At 50.7% G+C, this 18,536-nt stretch overlaps 7 protein-coding genes across 7 annotated transcripts; 4 read left to right on the forward strand and 3 right to left on the reverse strand.

Moving 5' to 3' along the window:
* Positions 1 to 1,008: 1,008 nt before the first annotated feature.
* GGI43DRAFT_417983 (transmembrane amino acid transporter protein-domain-containing protein) lies at positions 1,009 to 4,102 on the reverse strand. Its single transcript, XM_083207478.1, has 5 exons — positions 3,260 to 4,102; positions 2,098 to 3,176; positions 1,863 to 2,023; positions 1,725 to 1,790; positions 1,009 to 1,664 (listed from the first exon to the last, which is right to left on the reverse strand). The coding sequence occupies exons 1-5, from the start codon at positions 3,421 to 3,423 to the stop codon at positions 1,107 to 1,109; spliced, it is 2,028 nt and encodes a 675-aa protein (XP_083055583.1). The 5' UTR covers positions 3,424 to 4,102; the 3' UTR covers positions 1,009 to 1,106.
* A 15-nt stretch (positions 4,103 to 4,117) lies between these two features.
* Positions 4,118 to 5,717, forward strand: GGI43DRAFT_272101 (uncharacterized protein). Its single transcript, XM_083201097.1, has 2 exons — positions 4,118 to 4,901; positions 4,980 to 5,717. The coding sequence occupies exons 1-2, from the start codon at positions 4,621 to 4,623 to the stop codon at positions 5,410 to 5,412; spliced, it is 714 nt and encodes a 237-aa protein (XP_083055584.1). The 5' UTR covers positions 4,118 to 4,620; the 3' UTR covers positions 5,413 to 5,717.
* Positions 5,718 to 6,113: 396 nt separating this feature from the next.
* On the reverse strand, positions 6,114 to 8,301 carry GGI43DRAFT_426216 (WD40-repeat-containing domain protein; the record flags this gene model as incomplete). Its single annotated transcript, XM_083208612.1, has 4 exons — positions 6,114 to 6,803; positions 6,905 to 7,847; positions 7,919 to 8,000; positions 8,172 to 8,301. 4 exons carry the CDS (start codon positions 8,299 to 8,301, stop codon positions 6,114 to 6,116), a joined length of 1,845 nt encoding a protein of 614 aa, XP_083055585.1.
* Positions 8,302 to 10,872: 2,571 nt separating this feature from the next.
* Positions 10,873 to 11,661, forward strand: GGI43DRAFT_272243 (uncharacterized protein). Its single transcript, XM_083201099.1, has one exon. The coding sequence runs from the start codon at positions 11,065 to 11,067 to the stop codon at positions 11,476 to 11,478; it is 414 nt and encodes a 137-aa protein (XP_083055586.1). The 5' UTR covers positions 10,873 to 11,064; the 3' UTR covers positions 11,479 to 11,661.
* A 2,689-nt stretch (positions 11,662 to 14,350) lies between these two features.
* On the forward strand, positions 14,351 to 15,889 carry GGI43DRAFT_272247 (sterol desaturase family protein). Its single transcript, XM_083201100.1, has 2 exons — positions 14,351 to 14,801; positions 14,925 to 15,889. Exons 1-2 carry the CDS (start codon positions 14,551 to 14,553, stop codon positions 15,712 to 15,714), a joined length of 1,041 nt encoding a protein of 346 aa, XP_083055587.1. The 5' UTR covers positions 14,351 to 14,550; the 3' UTR covers positions 15,715 to 15,889.
* A 523-nt stretch (positions 15,890 to 16,412) lies between these two features.
* Positions 16,413 to 17,063, reverse strand: GGI43DRAFT_272249 (DUF2015 domain-containing protein). Its single transcript, XM_083201101.1, has one exon. The coding sequence runs from the start codon at positions 16,958 to 16,960 to the stop codon at positions 16,574 to 16,576; it is 387 nt and encodes a 128-aa protein (XP_083055588.1). The 5' UTR covers positions 16,961 to 17,063; the 3' UTR covers positions 16,413 to 16,573.
* Positions 17,064 to 17,530: 467 nt separating this feature from the next.
* On the forward strand, positions 17,531 to 18,376 carry GGI43DRAFT_388502 (ribosomal L28e protein family-domain-containing protein; the record flags this gene model as incomplete). The annotated part of the gene is made up of 5 exons (XM_083204082.1): positions 17,531 to 17,582; positions 17,694 to 17,794; positions 17,874 to 17,897; positions 17,991 to 18,115; positions 18,202 to 18,376. The coding sequence occupies 5 exons, from the start codon at positions 17,531 to 17,533 to the stop codon at positions 18,374 to 18,376; spliced, it is 477 nt and encodes a 158-aa protein (XP_083055589.1).
* Positions 18,377 to 18,536: the final 160 nt, after the last annotated feature.

Raw genomic sequence — 18,536 nt, forward strand, 5'->3', positions numbered from 1 at the left:
ATGAGAATGGGTAGTCGTGCCTTGTTGCAGCATAACGGCCTGAACGTAATATATGCCTAAGCTTGCATACTTAATTTATCGAGATTGATTATGAATAAAACCCCCAGCCGTCGAATTTCCGCCCTTCGATTTTACTCCGGAGACTGTAGCGTTGGCGTTGCCTCCTAAGCCTTCGCCACCAGATCCTACTGTTCCTATGCCATGTCCACCGATGGCTTTTCCAGCACGTAGATTTTTGCCATCAAACATCTTAAGAAAGAGCGGGGCAAGCCCTTGGTCAGTAGCAATCGCCATTTTCGAATCAATGGCAAGTGAAATCTCGTCAAGATCCATTAAAACGTTCGACACTGCATATATAATCAGTGTATGATCAGTGTATCAATCCTCCATAAATCAGCCATTAAATGGTGTTCAATTACATATTAAAATTCCGGGTCAATAGGCCCCGCCTGGGTGTAAATATCTAAGAAGATCGAAGATACATCCTCTCAATACTTTTATTATCTTGAGAGCCCACCTCTCATCGCACAGTTCCGTTGCTCCCATACTTGTAAGTGGGATTGTTATCGTAAGAATGGAGAGGCCCATCTGGCGGAGGCGTATAAAAGTCGAATTGGGAGCTAATAGAAATAAATAGAATGTATACAAACCACAACATAAAATTAATCAAGCCACTCATTGTGTGATAGGCTTAATAGCAACACAGCCATTCAGTAATTCTCGTGGTCTGTTGAACGGCAGCATAGCTGGTGAAACAGTATCATTTCCAAAGACAAGCAATATCTTCTATTTGGTGCGGGGATGCGCGCAATCATTCTACGTTACATCAGGCTCCCAAAGATCGAATGACTCGAAATCCTAAAGAATCCATGACTATTAATAGGAATTTACTAACCCTTCCTGAACCAACAGCTACGTGCATGTGATCCCAATTCGCACATTACGTGATACTGTTACGAAAGTGAGCCAATCTCTCACAGGTGTCCAAAGGCTTGATAACGTACTTAATTTCATGAAAAAGTGTAGTTATATTGATAGCTAATCTTCATATTGTAAATGTCACATGCTAAATGCCAGAAATATGCCGCTCATATCCTTCCACCCTTTTAAACGCCAATGAGATCCTTGGGCAAAAACGTCCACACAGTACCTACAAGCCCAAGCACCGAAAACAACGCCAACAAGCACAATAACACAATACGCTCTCTAACCGAAACGTCTTTCCCATAAAGCTTGAGATAAAACAGAATAGGCAGGATGATGGAGATGAGAGAGCAGAGCGCAGCGCCGAGGAATGCACAGATAGAGTCAAACGCCGGAAACAAGATGGAAATGCAAAGCAAGATGAGGACAACGACCACACGAACTAGTCCCCTGAGACATGATCTGATAAAAGTGGATTGCCGATCTGCGGGACTATTCGCAGAGTGATGGTGGTGGTGGTGAGACTGGTGGAGGCCGCAGAGGACATCGGCGGTCGTGATGAGCGGGCGAGCGTTGAGTGGTAGCTTGGTGAGGGGAATGACAGTGACGCAGATGCACATGAAGATGGTCAGGCCTTCTGGGAAGCCAGAGCTCTTGATGATGTTGGAAGTGATGGCCTCGCCGATACCGTCACCGAACATGAGGATACCAATAACAGCGAGGCAGGTATCCAAGACGTACTATGAAATCTCATCAGTATTTCAACTCTCCATAAGATTTATAAAAAATATGATACTTACAGAAAACGAAAAAGTGATTGCAACACCCCGTCCCCACTTGTGAGGATGACGCATGTCTCGGTAAATCTAGTTTGCAGGTGAGAAACAAAACTCTTCACATTCTTCCAGCTAGGATAAACCAGTGTTTGATGGGCTTACTGAAGGAAAAACTGAGTGAGCTCCCCAGGGACTGGCCATCAAGCCATACGCAAGAGGCAACGCCAACCAGTTTTTAGGAAATAGATGCGTAGTAGCGGGTTGCCATAGTGAGCCGGGGGCATCCGTTTTGATAAGGCCATCGGCAATGACGACGCAGACGACTGAACGATGGAGGCAGATTTTGTCAGTACGGAAATAACAAAAAAGAGACAAACACCTGGTACAGAAAACTCACTGCAAAAAGTAGAGAAAATGCCAATGATGCTAGTGTAGCTCAACCACCGCAAGGGCAAGGCATTGAGAATAAGCGTAACAACAGCACAAACGCACTTCCAAAAATTGACACCCGCAACGCCAGGAAGCAAGAGTGCAAGAGAATCAGAAAACAGGATGACGAGGGCAACGCAAGCAGCAATGAGCTCTATCGTGAACAGGAACGACACAATGACACGAGCTCTAGTACCGAACGAAACATATGCCAAGTCAGAGTATGTGATGAGGCTGGCATCATAGTCCATACACTTGGCCAGCAACTTGGCCGTATGCGACGTGACGCCTGCCGTCAAAGTAAGTATGATGAGACCAAGAACCCAGCCGCTCATCTTGAAAGCCAACGGCAAACTCAGCATTCCAACACCAATAATAGCATTGATAGAGTTGAAGACGGACTGAGGCAGGGTGCTCTGGCCGTCAACCGTCAGGACGACTTTGTTTCCTTGCTTGACTTCCTTCACCAAGATCGGCTGCTCCTCGCCGAAGGCAGCAATATCCTCCTCACCACCTTCATCCTCTGCTTGGCCGCTAATTCGGATAATAGACGGTCGCTGTCGAATAAGAGACGGCGCGCCAATCGTGCCATAGCCACTTCGATATGAGCCATAGCTACCAATGATAGACGGCGTAGCCAAGTATGGAGATGATCCAAAGATGCTAGAATGGCTCGAATACGTAGCAGGCAGCGCCCCGCTCGCCATTTCTTCGTCCAATGGTTTATTTTCTCGCTCTCGGTAGTGCGAATCAACGATATGGTTGCTTGAGCCAGCAAACGAACTGCCCAGTCGCGGTGACCCATCCGAATGTCGTCCAAACCCGCTAGAAGGCGCGCGGGCGTCGTGACTATCATGGCTCCGCGAATAGTCGACATCTTCGCCCTCGCCGCCAGTCAATTGCTGGTCTGTAGCCAAGACGAAGCTCGGGCGACGAGGAATGACTTCTGGAAAGGCAGCGGCGCGCTGCCAGCTTCGGGCAAAAGACCGGAAGCTGTTGACGCCGCCAACGTCAGCCATAGCGGCAAGACGGTCGGTTACAGAAGACCTAGACGAAGCAATCGATACATGTTAGCTGGATTGATTCTCCTTTGTTTTCAACAAGATTCTTCTGTTTCAGCGCCAGCTTACCGTCTGCGCTCAATGTTTCGACCAGCTAGGTGTGTGCCAGCATCATCGTCATCATCGAGTAATGCCCGTTCCTCCTCGAATGGGTTTGAGGAAATGCTACCAGTGGGCGATGCCACGCCGTCGTACTCGTCCCATGTCGTCGGATTCCTCGAAGACGGTGCCATTTGGCTGCCGTACAGCGATTGTTGATGTCCGCGAGTAACCGAGTTGTAGTGGTTGAAACACGGCAGTTGATAAAATTATGCGGTGGCGATATCTGAATGACACGTGCAAGTCTAGCAGAGAGAACCCGTGCTCTCGTGGGGATATCTAGTGTAAGATAAAAGTGAAAATCTAAGTTTCTCGCAGAGAGCCAGCACCAGCAGGCAGAAAAATAGAGAAAGGAAGAAAAAGGAAGAAGATATTCCCAGGCGCATGAATCTCAGCAAGCCAAGAGATATCTATAGCGTCGAAAACAAGATGGCCCGTGAGGGGTGGCGCAAGCCCCCCCTCCCTCTTCTGCCCAGCATCATATCATGGCGCTAATCGAAGAAAAAAGCGACACAAGCCATTCCTAAGTAGTGCTAATAGCAGGGTTTCCAGCAAGGTAGGACACAACATGAAAACAAGCAAACCGACAAAAAAAAAACGCCGTCCGAGTCAGGTGGACGGATTGGAACTTGGTCCATGCGGAACCAGGGAAGTTGGAGAGACGAGGCTAACAAGCAGCTGCATGATAGTGACGCGATGCCGAGGGCAGCAGAGAGGCACAGCTTATCTCTTATTCTCGATGGCGCAGTAGATGTGAGTGTGGGGGTGAGTAGAGTCTACATGGATTTGTATTGATGGCTGTAAAGAGATTGCTGTAGAGCTACCTGGGAGGCTACTCCATGGTACGAGGTGCGCAAACTCCACTACGCTGCAATGCACTGCACCGGCCCTTGCACTAACATCAACTGACCTGCAAGGAGGGAGATCAGATCAGCTAATTCCAGCAGCCTCTCTCTGAGACTTGATCTGAGTACAACCAGCATCCGATTTCTTGCACGTCACGACCTAATGCTACACAGGTAATATACATAGGTACCTATATACATACTCTTATATAGAATATACCACTATTATTCTTCCCATCCAGCTCCTTATTGAGATATCACCTTATTAGCGCTGATAGTAGCGGTATCCCCTCGAGCTCTCTCTCCACACTAACTCAATACCCATTACGGCACTTAATCCACCACAGCCTACCTATAGGTAGATAACGCCCTCTATTAGCGCGGCGCTCTTATCAACCGCTAGCATCAACCAAGCCCAGCCTTATCTCAAAAAATATCCCCATTTCAGCATCAGTCAACCACCACCGCTATCATAAACCACCAACCATGAGCGCATCATCGTCACCACCGCTCACCGCAGACTCCTTCTCTCCTCTCCTCCCCATACTCAACGCCTTCAATCACCGCCACCATAACCAGCACCGCCTCGCCCACTGGTGGCCCGTCTTTCGCAGTCTGCGCCGCACAATCCGCAACCTCATTGACGATCTCTCACCACCTTCCACCTCACTCTCCTCTAAACCAACTCCTCGTCGGGAAGCTTCATCTCAATCTATTCCCCCTCGTGCAGTTTGGTTAAACAAGCACTTTATCCCCAGGGCATACGTGTATGTTCAATCCCCATCTCTCCCTTCTCTCTCAGTCCTAAAGTTGAGAACTTGCTAAATCTCAATCTCATATAACAGGGCATTCTCACAACTCGCCGCCGACAACCAACATGCCCCTCTAGGCCTCCTTCTCCTCACCATCCTCGCTCGCATTCATACCGCTCTCTCTCCCCTCCTCTCAATAGAAAATCCCAGCACCAAGCCACAACCAAAAACCAATCGTTCCAATGAGCTCGCAAATCAAGACAAGGGCGTAGCAATAGCTCGTCAGGAACTACCTCTCGCAAAAAATACCACTTCCTCAACCTCAACAGAGCGTCTAAAAGCTCCAATTACCCAGATTCTCTCAGATTCAACCGAGCAGCAGGAGCAAGACAGTAAAATTGACCGCGAAGCTTTAAAACCACCCAAGAGCAAAGTAAAAGAAGCATCCTCATCAATATCAAAAGAGAAGAAGAAGAAAAAGAAAGGCAAGGGAGACGCACTATCCAACCTCTTTGGTTCTCTCTGATAAAACACAAATCATGATTTGGACATTTAGTGATATTATACCCTATTCATTTACAGTATCCATTTGAACACCGCATAGAATCATCAATACCATTTTACAGCAACACCACACATCGCTGGTCTTACACACCGTGATCTCGACTTGGCAGTGCAAAGAAAAATTTTGGGAGACTTCATTACCAAAATAAAAAAAAAGGGAGATACAAAAAGGATCAAGAGAAAAAGTAAGGCCGACGAATTAATAAATAAAAAGAACCCATCTCCTTAGCCTTCCCCACCTCCATACCGTACAATTGTTAAATAAGGCTGTGCTTTCCCACCTATGCGCCAGCCCTCTTTAAAAGGTAAAGATAAAAGAACCACTCTCCCGCATAATCTTCCCTCATAAACACATATTCCAAACTTGTAAAGTAATAAAAAAAAAGCAAGAACTGGACTTGGGTCGGGGGATATATCTTTGTTTTCTTACATTTTCCCTCTCCAAAACCCATCTTCTTTCGCTTTCAAAACTCGAGCTTCCCCACTAAAGCCGTGTCCTTTTTCTTGGCCTCTTGACATATAAACTCCTTAATTAAAGGTCTCCTTTTTCGGACTCTTTGAGGGGGCTCTTTCAGAGCTCATCAGGGAACGACCCCTTGGGCTCCCAGTGGAACTCATTACCAACCTCATCAGATTGGCTCTGTGCATTCGGAACACTTCTTTCTAGTATGGGCGATACGACCAAATGCGGGCCTTCATGTCTCCTGAGCCAGTGGCAAAGTAGCCGCCCTGTGGGCTGGGGGCAACTGAGATGACAGAGTTCTTGTGTCCCTGAAGCATCAGTTGAGTTGTTCCTGTCCGGGGGTCCCAGAACTGGACGCCACGGTCCTTGGATCCTGACAAGACCCAGTTAGCGTCCGGAGTCAGGGCGACGGACAGGACAAAGTCTCGGTGGCCTTCAAATGTCTTGACACACTTGCCCTTGGCGCCAGAGTTCTGGGGGCCGCGGGGCGAGCTAAGCTCCCACATCTTGATCGTTCGATCCAGACTGCCGCTGACCAGGTCCTTGCCGTTGGGCGAGAAAGCGACAGAATAAACGGAGTCCTTGTGTCCATCGGGTCCTTCCAACCGCTCGACCAGGTAGCCTGTCATGATGTCCCAGACGCGGACGCTCTTGTCCAGAGAGCCAGCCGCAACGAACTGAGTGTCGGGGGAAATGGCAACAGTCGTCACACCGTCCTCAATAGTGAGAGTGAGAGTGTTGGTGCCTTGTTCAATATCCCAAAGACGGACGGTTCTATCACCACTGCCAGAGGCGATGGTGCGGCCGTCGCGCGCAAAGTCGAGCGAGTAGATGTCTTGCTCGTGGCCCGAGAAGTGGTTGCGGATGGTTCGGGTAGCAATATCCCACACCTATAGCGCCGGTGGTTAGCTTGTGAATCGGGGAAGGCATGAGGGGGGAGTAATGGTGGTGACACCAGTCTGCCGCCATTATCCTCTATGTTTTAACTTACTCGGATCAGCTTGTCTTCGGCACCAGTGGCCAGGTAGCGGCCGTCAGGGCTGAAGCAGACGCTTCGAATGTAGAGATCGGCAGCCATGTCGGTAGCGCTGTGGTCTTCCAAGACGCACACCTTCTCGCCGGTCTGGACGTCGAAAATCTGGGCCGACTTGTTGCAGCCGGTGGCGACATACTTGCCGTCGTGGCTAAAGCGAACACAGCAAACAACGCTCTCGTGGGTGAGAGAGTGGACCAGGTCGACATCCAGAACGCGCTGCACCTGCGGGTTGAAAATGGCATACCAGTCGTTGCCCGTCTTCTTGTTGTGAGGCGCGACGGCGTCGACTTCGAGGTCACCCAGAGCGTTGCTGATGGGAGGGGGAGGGGCGCGGGGACCCATGCGAGCGTGGTCCGGCGTCGGGTGGCTCACTTGCGGAGACTGAGCATTGCCGGGATACGGCACGGGGGTGTTGATCTGAGGGGTCGCAGGGCCGACGGCGTTCGGTGGGCGGTTGATTGCTCGGCGGCCTGGGCCGGGCGACGCGGTGCTCTGCGGTGGCTGAGGGCCCATGCCATTAGACACGACGGGGCCAGGGCCCTGAGGATAGGCCTGCTGCTGGTAGGGAGGCTGCTGCTGAGGGGGCTGCTGCTGCTGTTGCTGCTGCTGCGCGTTGGGGTGGGGAGGGGGGACTGGCAGTCCTGGGGGGCCTTGAGCCATCTGGTGGTGGTGAGGGCCCATCTGCTGATCCTGGGGAGTGGCCTGAGGCTGCGGCGGCGCCAGACCTCCTTGGTTGCCACCGGCCATGATGCCGCTGAAGAGACCGTTTCCAGGAGCAATCGATGGGGGTTGCTGGGACGGCCCCGCGTGTTGAGGAGGTCCTTGCAGACCAGACTGCGGAGCTCCCTTACGAGCAAGTTCGAGCTGATGCCGCAGCATGTTGATCTCTTCCTCATATCTGGAGAGTAAGATGCGGTTAGCGACATGTGAGAGGCGCGGGTTGCAGTATGTTGGAGAGGCGCTGCTTACTTTTGCTTGAGCGTCATATGCGTTTGTTCCATGGCATAGACCTTTTCGCGTACCAGCTGCATTTCACTAACTTGTGCTGAGACTATAAATCAGATAAAGCAGGTTAGCTCATAATTCCTTTTGCTTCGACTTCTGTGCCTTTGATTTTTTCAATTTTTTTCAAATTTTGCTCTTTTTTTCTCAAAATCACTCCACCCCAATCAAACGCGCACAATGGTCGTCGGTATGAATAGCATATGCAAGGGAAGCGTACTCTGATGCTCAAAGCTCTCGGTTTGGCGCTGTTGGCTGTCGAACTCAGCTCGGATCTGCTCAAGCAGCTCGTTCAGGCGAGCATTGCCGGGAGGTACAGCCCCCATGCCGCGATGCGAGTACATGGACATGGTTGATGATGGCAACTGTGAGATTCAAGTGATGACGAAACGGAAATGGCGGTTGCGACACGGCGCGACAATCGATTCGACTCGATTCGACTCGGAGAAAATGGCGATGGCGGTGATGGAGGAGGGGGGAAAAGATTAGGAGCGGTTTGAGGCCAGCGTATCGCCTCGATCCGGAGATCAGCAGGCGGGACAGCCGGAATGCCGAGTTGGTGACCCAGGCTCTATTAAGGCCGCTGATTCTGGCCAAAGCACAGCTTCGCGAAGACAGCAAGAAAAAAAGACGAGGACAGCAAAAAACCCTGTCGATGGACGGCGGGTGAGGCTGAGGCTGAGCGGCTCAGGCGGTGATAAAATCAGGGATAGCACTGATGGGAGGCGGGCTCGATCGCGTGTCCACTCGCAGCGACGGACGTGATTCGATGCGTGGAGGATTTCGTCGAAGCGGAGCGGCAGAGGAGAAGAAGAAGAGAAGAGAGAAAAAGGCGAAAGAAGAGGAACTTGTGAGGTACGACAGCCGTCGCGGCTGGGGGAATAAGGTAACTCGGTGGAGCACCGACTTGAAGCGAGCCAGGCTCTGCGTCCCAGAAGCAGCCAAGCAGCTCTGGTTCCGCCAAGGGGGGGCGCCTCGTTGTACATGCAGCCCAAGTATAGGCTCCACGCTGCTGGCGGGCCTGGCGAGCGTGCTCCGTGCGCAACCCACATGTACATGCGACAGGGCCTGCATGTAGCGGCCAGAGCAGAGCAGAGGGTGGGTGCTCGTACCGGTAGCGCAGGACCCGCTAGCCTGGCTGCAACTGGGGCTCGGGGAGGGGCGTGGGCAGAAGGAAACAAAAGAAAAAAAAGAGAAAAAAAAGCTAAGGCCACGCTGATACTATTTTTTTGTTCTTTTTATTTCCTGAGACTTCTTTTGTAGGGGTGAGATGTGGCATGTACGGCAGACATGAGACGAGACAAGCCAGCTAGACCGACAAGGAGCTTTTAAAGTGAAGCAGCACAGATAGGCCAAGCAGAGCATGCATCACACTTTACGGAGTACTCTTATATTAGGGGTTACACACACACACTCACTGCACACATGCATGAAGCACCAACGCCAGCAACATATACAGTAATATATACACGTCCTACCAAGATGCATTGTATTGTATACACTGCACCGTCCGCATGCGCGTGCACATGCACATGCAAGGAGATTAGGAAAAACGCGGCGGATGACATTCTTTACTTTCTACGGCGCTAGAATGGCCATCAGCATGGCATCGGAAGAGGGTGTCGTCCTCTCAACTTCTAGAGTTGCGCCTAGTTGCGAGTGGCTGAAGGGGCTGGCTCTTTGCGCGTGGCGTTTTGAAACGGCAAAACTGAGGCTGAAAAGCATATGAAGTATCAGCATGATATCGCGCATGTACACACACATATACGCCACCACCATGGAGCAGCAATGAAGAGTAAAAAAGCAAGTTATAAACTGACTGACTCTTGTTTCTCACCAGGTAGGAACCAGTGCTCCTGTGTGAGCGTGTATATACGTATTACTAAAGATAAGGTACCAGCTCCTTCGCAGCTGTAGCACCGCATGTGCCGTATGTAACGCAACGCACAAAGCGTGTAAGCGCTTCTCATCAGCCTGCGCCCCTCCCCATGCCATCCCATCTCCCATCTCGTCCTATCAAACCATCTCCAGCCAGTGCTCCCTCTCTATCCATCTGTGCCCCCTAACACGCAAAATCCGCCGCCCGCTATTCCCCCCCAGCAAGCAGCAGGCAAGGCCAGGGCGTGCAGAGGCCCAGCCCGGCACGGTGGGGTCGCGCAGCTTAGCTCTGATGGATGGTTCCGCATCACACACACGCTCAGTGGATGGAGTATGTGGGTGGGCTCTGGCAACGCAAGGGTTGGCACCACAGTGGACCCTTCGTCGGGACCACCAGCGGGGATCCACTAGGGGAGTTTTAGGCAGGCAAGGGGGGCGCTTTAGAGCGGGGCCCTGCTGGACGCAGCGAGCCTAACACCAGCCACAGCCCAGCCCATCGAGTTCCCCATGATATCGGCCGGAGTACCAGCCCAGGTACCGTTCTGGAGGCTGCCACTTGCGGCTTAGGCCGTGGCCCTCGCTGACGTCGTGCTTGGCACGCGTCCAGTACAGTTACCGGCGAGGTGCTCTGGCTGGCGGCTGGACTGGACTCGCACGGGACACGCGCGGGCACACGGTCCAATACCGGTCGGTACACGCATCATGCTTTGCTTTTCCATACGTCAATACGTACATCATTTCGCATCGCAGCAGTTTTGCCATGTTGCCACGGGACCAGGCCAAGGCTGGGCCCGACAACCGGTGGCTGGCAGCGAGGAAGAGGCGCGCGCCATGTCACTACCCGAGCTTAATGCAAGCCAGTGATGCCAAGGTGGAGGGTGGCAGATGACGATATTGCCGGTGAGCGAGCGCTATTACAATCCTACCACTTGATAAATCGAAAACTCTGAATCAGAGGAGTTGAGCTGGCTGGGGGCAGAAGCTCAACTGTGGCACCTTGGTGGTGTCTTAAAATCTACAAAAGCCTCCCAACGTTCACGACGCCACTCAGCCATTGCTAGCACCACAATTAACGGACATGTACATGCTCACTAGCAGAAACTCCCTATTTTCGTCGTTCATTTCCTATTGTGTTACTGTCTGTTGAATGACCCGTTTGCGTCAAATTTTGCCATTTTGCCACTCCAATCTCACAATTGTCTCGCTCGGCTTCTTCCCCGGCCGGCTGCAGCCACATGAGGCTGAAGAAAAACTCTTGGCAGCCTTGTTTGTTTTGCCCGGGCTCTCTCTTTATTATCCTCTTTTTGAATCTCCACTCTCGCCCTTGGTGGACGTGGGTACATGTACCAACCAACGAAAAAACAGCTCCCTGCTCGGCTTCGTTGCTTCTTTACGCTACCTTCCGGCTTCTCCCATTTTGCCTTTCTGCAGCCTTCCGTATCCTCTGTAGGAATGAAGGATTGATTAGGTATACTGGTGGTACTACATATACTACTGCCATTGCCACCGCTGCTGCTGCAGCAGCCCCCATGATCGATCTGGCCGTTGTCAATTGTTGGGTAGCAATATATGTAATCAATCTAGCAACACTGGTAGGATTGGCCCTTCCGCCCGCCGGCGCTATGAGGGAGGTGTGCAGTGCCGGCTAGTGATCCTACGATGTAACAGGCGTCAGGTGTGTGTCTTGGAAGCTCTCACCTTGTTCACGGACCAGTATCGGGTTCATGGCTGGTGTTAATGATATGGCCGAAAAATACTAGCTCAGCGCAGGGTGGTATTATTAGAAGCGGGATAAATTCTGCTTTGGGGCAGATGGCGGCTTTCTAGTGGGTAGCGTCAAACAACCATCAAACACCAAACATGTTTGTTTTATCTGTTACTTGATACCCTATACTGTACTTCGTATGTGATTTAGCCGATGGAGTATGGGGGAAATGGCAACTCGCCACATCTCAGCCTAGTGTTGCATGAAAAAATACTAATCACTACATGACCTTTATCATCGTCCTCAGGAATGTCCATTGATCCTATCAATGCATGCAAGGCAGAGGCATCATGTGTGCAATATTCGGTGTGGTCGCACATGTCTTTTGCGAGCACTCACCATGACGTGGAATCATTGGAAAACCCTAGCCCTTGCGCATCAAAGGTAGGGCCCATATATTGTAAGCTGTCATATGTGAACGCTACTGTATCTGCAGTACTCCATATATACGGTCCACATAAGGAAGAACCCCCGTCGTAATTGAGGCGCAGATATGTGCGACTTGGCTACCCTAGAGATATTCGGCCAAATGTGCTTTTACTTGGCTTTTCACTCAAGCTTTGCCAATGTCTGTGGAATACGTTAGCGTTGCTAATTGGTATCTCGAGAGACATTGTAGCTATACGCCTAAGAAAGTGAAATAAAATCATTGAATACCAATGTAGAGACAACGTGTTTATGCATCCATTGTATGAGCTGCGTCATATAAATCAGGCGTAGCATATCTTCACGCAAAGCAGCCAAGACCGCCTCCGCACTCCGTACCGCTCGCAGCGTCAATCGCCAAACCGCCGAACCCTAGCCCACGCTATACGCTGCTACCCGGCAAACCTCCCTCAGCGCATGGCTAGGGCCGGGTATCTACCCGCAATTAATCCCAGGCGACGCTACATGTGGCCTGGGCACAGGTACGGTGCGCGGTAGAGAGGCGAGTGAAGATTAAATAGAAGGGCGTGATCCTCCGCGGAATAAAGGTGCTAGCAAATCCCGGCTTCGTTCCGTGCTCATGCCGAGCCCACCTGCGCTATGAGCATGGAGATGGTATCGCGATCCGGGCTTTCGGCGATCACGGACCGGACAACGTTCGGATTTATACAAAGATTTGAATCGTGTTAACCCACACAACATCCATCAGTATGACTGCCTGGTTGCGAGGCATCTACGTTGTAGGTTTATCGCCGTTGATATCGTGATTGATGCTATTGCGCTAGCCGAGATTCATCTCGCTTGGTTGTCAACCTGAATGGACCACTCATGTCCTGAAAGGCAAGTTTCTTCCTCATGGAGATATGAATACCCCGAGATTATGAGAAAAGAAGTCGGACAATTGTAGTTCCCGATAAAATTACTTCGTAGGCAAGGATGTGAATGTCCTTTGGAGATGTCTGCTGTCTTTTCCCTTTGCGGAAGTAGTTGGTAGACCTCGTCTAATACCGCGATGCCCAACGCGGCACTGCCATGCGAGGCAATCCTGCGATCCTACCTATTCAGTCCGAATTTGGGAGAAGAAACGCTCGTTTACATTTGATCATGCATATTTTGAAGAGAGCTGATGTTGAAAGTAAGACAACTGTCATTGTGCTGCTACCGCGTCCTACCAGTTATGATATACAATAGGATAGGAGTAGCCTCATCTCCGCGATGCTTGGAAACTCTCTCAATATCATACGTTTAGATAAGGTATATTAAATCGCGATGCAGCAACGCACGATAATCACGACAGAAATTGCAAATTGTGGGCAAAGCTGGAGTAGCAATTACACGCCGTACAGATACGAGTACGTGCTCTGCCTCTGCGTGCGGTATGAATAAGCATACTCGATTGCCCTGAAACAGCCTATCGGACTACGATCTGGCGGTCAGAGCGGGCGAGTGTGAGTGGAAATGGTCGGGCTCGAATGGCCTCTGGCCTGGGTAAAACGGGCAAAAAGCTGCCCTACCGCACTCTACAGTAAACAGCATCTGATTTGCCTGCCAATCCCAACCTTGCTTCGGAGCACAGTGGATATCCATTCGGTGGCCGCAATCGCCGCATGTCATGCATTTCGCGTATTCGTATCGATAAAGCGCGAATACGTTTTATTTCTCGGCTCCCCGCAAAGCTGGCGGCTTACATAACACGGTCCCCTCGCACGGCTCAGGCGCATTCCGCGATATCAGGACATTTTCAGCTCGCTCTCTGGCCATCTTTTGGCTCGGCTCCGCTCGGCGGGCCACTTTAAGGCAGTCTTTGATGCGCTGGTTCTCTGGATCTGATTCGGAGAGCCGTAGAGCTTCGGGAAATCACACCATAAACTGGCGCCGGGTCGAGCAAGCTCCGTGGAAAGGGGCGGGCCAGCGAGATGCGTTGGTATGATGGTGTCTAGTTTTGCAGTTGGGTGGTAATAGTGGCAGATACGAAGAGGATTGGAAGGGAGAGACGGATGCGCGTTTACGGAGTAGATCGGTGATTTCATTGGATGCTGCTGTGTATGGTATATGCTGAAATCTAGGCATCTGCTTTTGAGATTCGTATATAAGAGCCGTGTAAGAACACCGTCATTGCTTGATAACATAGTATCGTCGCCCTCATTCAAGCACTGTTTCTCTCTTAAACCCCGGCTCTGCAGCCAATTGACAGCTCTCAAACCCTCTAGCAATCGAATTGATCGTCTCCCCCTCTTTATCTGATCCTCTTCCCCCCCTTTGCACTTTTGGCTGCGCCAAACCTCAATCGGGCGAGCGCAGCAACCATCCGCAGAACCCCTGACTTGACTTGTGTGCCCCAGTTTTCTTTTTTTTCTCTTATTGTTCGAAAGTCCGACTAGGATCAGTATTTAAATTGGCCCTTCTTCGCTGTCGCGACCAGCCCGCCATCTCCGAACCCGCGCAACCACAAATTCACCTCTTTTCTTCTCTCCTGGGTGTCTCTGATCAGTTCTAATCGAGGCGTGTTGCCCTTTCACTCTCGCCCACCATGGATGTCGTGCTCGAAGTCACCGACACCTTCATCGCCGACCATGTCTACGCCTATCTCTTCCCGTTAAAGGCGGCGCTCTACAACTTCCCCGATGCAGCTGCCAATGCTTCGGCTGCGGCCCTGTCGTCATGGTCTTATGAGCCTGCGACGCAGTACATTTCGTTCCAGCCCAGCCAGGCGGCGTACATGAGCTCCATGACGCGAGATAACATCTACCGCCAGGCAGCGACTCTCTTCTTCATTACTTGGTACGTGAACGCTGGATAGAAAGAGGCTGTTGAAGAAATGCAATTTTTTGCAGTCGACTTTAACAGCTGCACAATTGCTATATACGGAGATACAATTTGGCTAACAATGGGTGCTTTGTATAGGATCTTCGGAATTATCGTCTACTTCATCTTTGCCTCTCTGTCCTTCTTCTTCATCTTCGACAAGCGCATCATGAACCACCCCAAGTACCTCAAGAACCAGATCTGGCTCGAGATTGTCCACACCAACAAGTCTATGCCCCTCATGTCCCTGTTGACCGCGCCCGTCTTCCTGCTGGAAGTTCGCGGCTACGGCAAGCTCTACGACGTCACCGAGCAGGGCCCCGGTCTGTGGTACAACTTCTTCCAGTTCCCGCTCTTCCTCGTCTTCACCGACTTCTGCATCTACTGGATTCACCGCGGCCTTCACCACCCGTCAATCTACAAGGGCCTGCACAAGCCTCACCACAAGTGGATCATGCCTACGCCCTACGCCAGCCATGCCTTCCACCCCGTTGATGGCTTCTGTCAGTCTATCCCCTACCATATCTTCCCCTTCATCTTCCCGCTGCAGAAGATGGCCTACGTCTTCCTCTTCGTCTTTGTCAACTTCTGGACCATCATGATCCACGACGGCGAGTACCTCACCAACAACCCCGTCGTCAACGGCGCCGCCTGCCACTCGCTGCACCACTCTCGATTCGAGGTCAACTACGGCCAGTTCTTCACTGCCTTTGACCGCATGGGCGGAACCTACAGAATGCCCGAGGAGTGGATGTTCGAGAAGGACATCAAGATGTCTGAGGAGAAGTGGAAGGCCGAGTCCAAGGCCGTCGACGAGACCGTCTTGGAAGTCGAGGGTTCTGATGACAGAACCTATGGTCCTGACCTCAAGACCAAGAAGAACAAATAAGTGCATTATTTAATTTCAATTTTGCACTCTTCACTTTTACAACCATCACTTTATGACCATGAAAAGTTTCATTATGCTGCGGCGAGATGTTTGATTGGTTCCATACACTTTTATATAATCTGCCACTTTTTTTTCTCTCTTTTCAAACATACAGTGTATATACTTGTTTTTTTCTTCCAAAAAGTCCGTTGGGTGGGACACAAGATGAGGAAATCCCTTTTCATGATTGGGATATTTTTACAACTGGATCATTCAAAGCATATTTGGGTGGCAGAGGCGTTTAGAGGCAGATGGGACCACGAAACAAAAATACGAAAAGCAAAAGTCTCTTGAATGATGTATAGTATAGCTCATCTAAAGACTGATATCAAACACACCGGCGCATATTGCCCGGTGAATGTAATAATAATAATGACACAATTTCCCCAAAACTCCAGCTCAGACAAGAATGAAATCAGTGAAATAAAAATGTGACGCTCGCGTTCTGTAAGAGTAAAAAGAAAAAAACAAAAGTCGCGCATGACGTAGATTTGCATGCATCCACTGACGGTTTTTTTTCGGGGTTTTGCTTTTCTGTATGTCGACAAAGCAGTAATAAGAAAGGAAAAAAGATAGTATAAGAGAGTGGATAACGAGTGGACTTGTGCGACCAAGCGCAGGCTGATAAAAGAGGTAAAAAATGACAGGATAGAAAAAAAAAGACGAGACACTCTGAAAAGATCACAGCGATATATCCGCGCGAGACATATTGCGGAATCACGGGTGGTATAAGTTAAAGTCGTTGTAAGCGACCCAGATAGTATATCAAGGCAAGATCAACGCTGGCACCAAAGATAGTCGCTCATGCATGTTGCTGTTTTCATGAGAAGCTGACAAACTTGGGATCTCTCGGCCGGCCATCCGCGCCAATGCCGTTGGCCTTGAAGCGCTCCTCCATGTAGACCTTGCGCGCCTGGTCAAACTTCATGCGCCGTCTCTTCATAATCTTGAGGATGGCAATCTTGCTCTCCTCGTCCAAACCAGCGCGCTCATCTCCATCCTCGATGTTTCCGTTGAGGTCGAATGTGCTGCTCGACAGGCCAGCTTCAATGTCACCAGCAAAGGATGAGTCCAGACGAGAGTAGAGATAGTCAGAGCCCGGGAGATGGATTTCGTGGAGGCGACGCAGCCACCAGGATCGTGTGAAGAAGAGCGCTGTGGCAGCGACGAAGAGGGCGAAGGAGATGGAGTAGAGGAGGTACGACATGTTGATTAGAAATTTGCTTTGATGTTGTTTCGGTTATCTCGGATGACGACGTCGAGAGTTGTTGGAATAGAATAGGAGAAGGGAAAGAGTAAAAGAAAAGGGAAGAAGAAGCTCGTGGCGTGAAAAAGATGAAAGAAATAAAAGCCTGGAGATGCGGCGACTAGCAGACAGACCAGCTCATGGCTAGCAGGATGTTGGTTGGGCGATGCCTTTGTTTAGTGGCCTGGGAGAAGCCGCGATTTGCTGGATCGAACGGGTTTTACGAGGGCCTCATCTGCCGCCGTCTGACGTGTTGCCTCATCAAAAGCGGCTGAATCGCGAAACGTGGCTGTGCGGGATCCATTCAAGCTCCCTGTTTGCAGCATGTGGCCCTCCAGCCACAGGGACCTCCGCTTCTGCCGATAAGGAACGATAACCGCAGCACACTTGCGCTAACCGGAATGCGGCAGCTAAGCGAGCCCACACATTTCCCGCAGAGACAGAAGAGTGTGCTTCCCAATTTCGAGATCCCAGCGGAAGAAACGAACCTTGACGTCGCGAAACACATCAATTTTCACGATTACCGACAAAATGGCTGCCTCTCTCCCCAACATTTCCTCAGACCTCGTCTGGGAGATCGTCCGTGAGTTTTACCGACGACATTTTTTCTTTCTTGCTCGAATTGGCGGGAGGAGAGAGAAGGGATCACAGCAAAGATGGAGGATAATGGGCTAAACGAAGATTTGTGATACAGGATCCAACAACAGCTACCTCCACAAGACCGGTGCTGCCGTAAATGGCGGTATCCAGCTGTCTCGCGACCCCCTTAACCTGACCAACAAGCACAGCCGCAAGGTACGAGATGATATTACGATTCTGGACTATGGAGGGGGATGTAATTTTTTTTTTGAGCGAGGGCTAACTAGCTGGGTAGTACGCTGGCTTTGTCAACGACAAGGTACGAACGACATGATGTCCTCGATCCCGAAACACATACGCAAACCCGAATATCCAAACTCCGAATCTTGTTACTAAACGAAGTGCTATACAGGCTGTTGGTATCTCCGCCGGTGAGAAGGGTGGTGTTGTTGTCGTCAGCAAGAAGGCTGCTGCCGCCAACCAGCCCGCCAAGAGCTCTGCTACCACCACCATTGGTGGCGGCAAGTCCACCCGCAAGTAAGTGTTTTACGGAATTCCTGGAAAAATTCTACAATAATGGAGAGAGGGGAAACAAGATATTAATGGCTGTCGGTGTAATTTAGGACCTACAAGGCTGTTGCCAGCCAGGTCGCCAAGTCCGGCTACCGCGCTGACCTCCGTGAGGCCGCCGTTGAGCGTGCCTCCGCCATCCGCAAGTCTCAGCTCCCCGTCAAGGCCGACCCCGAGCCCAAGCTGAGGGGCAAGAAGGCCCTGGCTGCTTCCGCTGGCGAGTCCTAAACGATAGGACAAAACAAAAAATGAGATGTGGGGAATAGCGCTTTGAAAAAAGAACTATGGGGATGAGCATGGGAGTTTGGCTGGGGCTGGAAGTAGGGGTCTGACGGGCTATTATTCTTTTTATACTGTACATTGGCAGGCCTGGTACAAAAGGAACGAA

Source organism: Trichoderma evansii, assembly GCF_050947405.1.
Source record: "Trichoderma evansii strain SZMC 28006 chromosome Unknown GGI43scaffold_33, whole genome shotgun sequence".
Taxonomy (NCBI): Eukaryota; Fungi; Ascomycota; class Sordariomycetes; order Hypocreales; family Hypocreaceae; genus Trichoderma; species Trichoderma evansii.